General features: G+C 39.8%; 1 protein-coding gene across 1 annotated transcript; it reads left to right on the forward strand.

Moving 5' to 3' along the window:
* Positions 1-3,448: 3,448 nt before the first annotated feature.
* On the forward strand, positions 3,449-4,354 carry RTL4 (retrotransposon Gag like 4). The gene has a single exon (XM_045994472.1). The coding sequence runs from the start codon at positions 3,449-3,451 to the stop codon at positions 4,352-4,354; it is 906 nt and encodes a 301-aa protein (XP_045850428.1).
* Positions 4,355-4,632: the final 278 nt, after the last annotated feature.

A 4,632-nucleotide genomic window follows, 5' to 3' on the forward strand; every position in this document is an offset into this window, starting at 1 on the left:
AAAATGCAAGTGCTCTGGGTAGTTGGATGACAGTAGTTGAAAACTTCTCCAAAGTTTAGTGAACAACAGTTTGAAAATAAAGTAGTGTAAGGTCATAAAGCTCTCTTATAAGCAAAAAGGTACTTCAGGCCCTTCACCAAATGGAGTTTCAGGGGACTCCAGCATGGAGTAGTTTCATGCAGGGAAACTATCAAGCTTGGCTTTAAGTCAAACTGAACATAAACACCAAAATGGCCTTTAAGAGTTTACTAAATTTATTTTTGCCTTGTTGTTTTTGTAATTGAGCACATAGCAATCAAGTAAAAACTTAAACACATGCAGTTTTATGTCAGACCTGGTCCATGCTCACTAGTCTGATTCCCCAAACCTGTGCATTTGAGGTTCCAGCTTAGTTTCTGCTTTATCTCCTCAAGACTGAGGTCTGGAACTCCTCCAGACTGTCAGGCTCTACCGGAGGAGGATCTGCTGGGACAATCTGATAAAGGCCATTAACTTCTAAAAGGAGAGTAATTTCCAAAACAATAAGGTGAGATAGATCTTCTTTGAGAGATTAAGAAATTACCATTGACAACAGTGCCATTGTATGATTTGCCTTTGGGCAAATGTTTATAATTTTGGGTGTTTCACCAATGCTACATAATTAGAAAAATTAAATGCTTTACAACCTTGAATATACAATTCTATAAAGAAACAGGAGACCTCTACAACTATTCTGGAATTGCTGAGGGTGGAGGGAAAGGACAAAAGGCAGGAACAAAGAAAGAAAAGTTATAATCACAGTCTTCCAATCAAAAGAAGAATTTGGTAGAGAGGTCTATACCTCTTATTTTCGATTCTGAAATCAAAGAGTTCTCTATAACAGAGTTATTTTTTCATTAATTTGATATCAAATCTGACCTAAACTGACATGAATTTAGTCTTTGTCTCTTTTAGTATGAATATTCTGACATTTTTTCGTACATTTTTCCTGAATAATTAGTGGCTTAATTATGGGATATTTTCCCGGAACCACTGGGAGTGTTACATAATAAACAGTACAAACTCTGTGTCACCTTTCAAAATTTTTTTAAAAATTAAATTCTAAAACACAGATAACAAACAGACTGTGGACCTAGCAAAATGATAGCTAACATTTATGAGTCATCTGCCATCTGCATGAAGCTGTGCTAATCTCTTTTCATCTCATTTAATACTCACAACAACACTATGAGGAAGGTATTAAAATCACCCTCATTTTAAAGGTTGAAAACTGGTTCTTGAAGAGATTAAGTAACTTTCTAGAGTCACATGACTTTTGGCCAAGCCAGGATTTGGACCCAGGTCAGTCTGACTGTAGAAACTACAGGCTAAATTATTACACTCCACTTTCTGGGAGAAAAGAACAGTTCTGAAAAACAGTGTGAGCTCTCTGTGGACTTTATGCAGAAGTACATGCCACCTATTATTCAATGTCATTTGGGGGCCTCCTACTTCCAAATATGTCCCCTTCCCCATTCTTACTTCTTGTGATGTTATAATATGGTTTTATTCCTTGAGGTTCATCTGGATGGCTTTCTCACAGGGGCCACCAACATCAGAAATCCTCTGGGCAGCTTGCTAGAAGTACAGATTCCTGGAATCCACCCCAGACCTATTGAATTGGAATTGTTGGAGATTGGGACCAACTTGCTTCTTATGCACATTAAAGTTTGAGGAAAAAGTGAATGACTTGAGAAAGGCCAATCATTAAACCTCATTAATTAATTAACATCTTACTTTTCAATGACACCTAGCTGGATTGACAGAAATAAATTTGTGAATGGGCACCTGGAAAATGAAAAGGTAGACTAATTAGAATGGTGAGATATGGGAAGGAAGGAAGAAAGAATATGACAGTATCTGCCTTCTTTGGCAATATGCAACAACAATAGAGCCTCACCGATGATATTGTTAGCTGCTCTGGAACAATCTTGAGAGCATCTCTCTGCCACTTAGAACATCTATCTACTATCTCATTGATACCACAACCCTCTGATGTGGACAAGTTAGTCAACCTCATTAGAAGAAAGAGGAAATTGAGACCCAAATGAGTTCTTTAATGTCATCCAACTGACTAATGCCAGTGTTTGGGTAAGTTTCTGGCCTCTAGTCTTATACAGTTTCAATCCTCCAGTAATCTCTTCCATAGGTCCAAAGAGGAGGAGCCATCAAATAAAACCTGGAGAATCAAGTCCTACACTCAATGATGCCCATTTTTGCCCACTAGTGACCAATTTGTATACAATTAAATGGTATGCTACACAAGGAAAAGGCAATGAGAGGAATTATACTGCAGAATAGTTCAACTGATATGCCGTATGTTTGGGGTTTGTTTTTTAACTAACAGATTCCTTTATTCTCGTTATCAATGCAGGGATGACTACTAAACATTTTGATCTTTATACTTTTAAGAATATTCTGTTCTTGTTTACTAAGTTCCCAACTTTACCTCTTCATCTTGCTTGTGGTATGTTAAGCCCCCTTATAGCCTAATGTGACCTTAGATAAGAACTAGGAATCTAAAAAAAACATGGATTAACTACCACCATAGTAATCAGATCACTATAGAAATGCAGGCTAGGGTTGGGGCATTGAGGTTCAAGTCCAACCAGTGATTATTCCAGTTAAGCTACTTGCTCTCTAAAAAAGCTTTTCTCAAATTTCCATGCACATTTGAATCACCTGGCAAATCTGTTTAAGTGGAATATTAATTCAGTAGGTCTGGGCTGGGACCTGAGAGTCCGCATTTCTAACAGTCTCCCTGGTGATGCTGATGGTGCTGGCTCCCAGATTACATTTTAAGTAGCAAGGGCTATGAACTATAATCGTGCCCAAGTAGCATGTACAAATTAACATATTTGTGGTCCTGGAGGAAGTGCTGTTTCTGACAGTAGTACTGGTGAACATTCCAGCTCTGATATTAAGTAGTTGTGTGACCTTGGACAAACATCTTTACCTTTCTGGGTCTCTGTTTTCTCAATCATGAAATTATGAATTTGGCCTGGATAATCTTTAATAATAATAATAATCTCTGATAAAAAAGAGATACTTTAGAATCAAAGGCTTAGTTTGAGGGTAAATTTCCCCCTATATTACAAGGAAAGGGAGTGGGGAGAGAAATCTATGACTTTTGTATTTGTCTTCTTAATTCTAATTCTCTATGTGTCCTAGGGTAATTTATCACTTCTGAATGTGCAGAGCATTGGCATTCTCCATGAGAAGAGTCAACATTGAATAGTGGGCAACAGTTTTGGCATCTCTCCAATTCATCTCTCAGTGTCCCCTTGTGACTACTGCTTCATAAGTAGCAGTTTTGGCTACGTGCTCATGACACTATTTTTCTGATAACAGAGGAAACCTACTGTCTGCCCATTGGTTTCCAGTACTGTCACTCAATTCTACTTAGTCTCACTTGATTTCAGAAGATCCAATGGAGAAGTACACAGAATCACCACCTACCTTGCAAGTAGAGCATTCCTCCCTTCAGACTGATAATCTGATTCTACAGCCACAAATACAGCATCTAAATGAAGAGGGGTCTGATCTGAGGGGCCAAGTCATACCTACCCTGGCTACCCTGATGATGTCTGTACCCCACTCACTTGAACATCTCTCTCAGTTTCACCATGACCCTGCCAACCTCTCAATATTTCTTGCACAGTTGACAACTCTCAAGTTCCCCAATCCTGCAGATGATGTCCAAGTCAAGTTCTTTTTTGACTACCTATGTCAGCAGATGGAAAGTTGTGGAGTCATATTTGGGCCTGACCAGAGCACTCAGCAGAAACAATATGAGAACTTTGTTTCTAAGTTCCAGCAATTGTTTGGTATGCCTACAAAACAGGAAATAGACCCTCTGAGCAAAGAGGACAACTCCTCTCAGCAAGATGCTTCTACTTTCCATCACCTTGCTCAAAATCTGAGCTATAATGAAACCAATCAGAGTGATCACTTCCAAGAAGGACTAGCTGACTCCATCCAGGATGATTTGAGTGGCACAGATATGATGGACAACCTTCCAGACCTGATCACTCAGTGTATTCGGTTGGACAAGAAACGTAGTGAAAGGCCGGAGCTTCTTCAGTCAGAGACCCAGCTCCCAGTGTTGGCTTCCATGATCCACCACCAAGCCTTTTCCATCCCCACAGATCTGCCACCCAAGGAAGAACCTATACAGTTGCGTGGAAGCCAGCCACCACTCACTCCGGCCAAACGAGCCCGCCAGCAAGAAGCTCAGTTGTGCCTCTACTGCAGCCAGGCTGGTCACTTCACAAGAGATTGCCTTGCCAAACGTTCTCGAGCCCCAGCAAGGATAAACAACCCAACTCACCAGTAAGAGAGCAATGTAAACATATCTCCCTCTCACCTCCAGCCTTAAAAATGTATATCCTGCACTAACATTTAAAATACAGGTGAGGAACTGTGATACCACTTCATAGACTGTCATGAACTCATGTGATTCTGGAAATTTAAATAACTAGATTTTGTTCATTTGGTCACCCATCACCAAACCAAACCCAGCGCAACAATGATGAAAACAACTCACAGACACTTTCTGCAATTGGAACCAATTCCCGAAGAGTACTGAAATTGTGTAGGTGAAAGTCTAGCCAG

This window comes from Meles meles, chromosome X (genome assembly GCF_922984935.1).
Source record: "Meles meles chromosome X, mMelMel3.1 paternal haplotype, whole genome shotgun sequence".
NCBI classification, from domain to species: Eukaryota; Metazoa; Chordata; class Mammalia; order Carnivora; family Mustelidae; genus Meles; species Meles meles.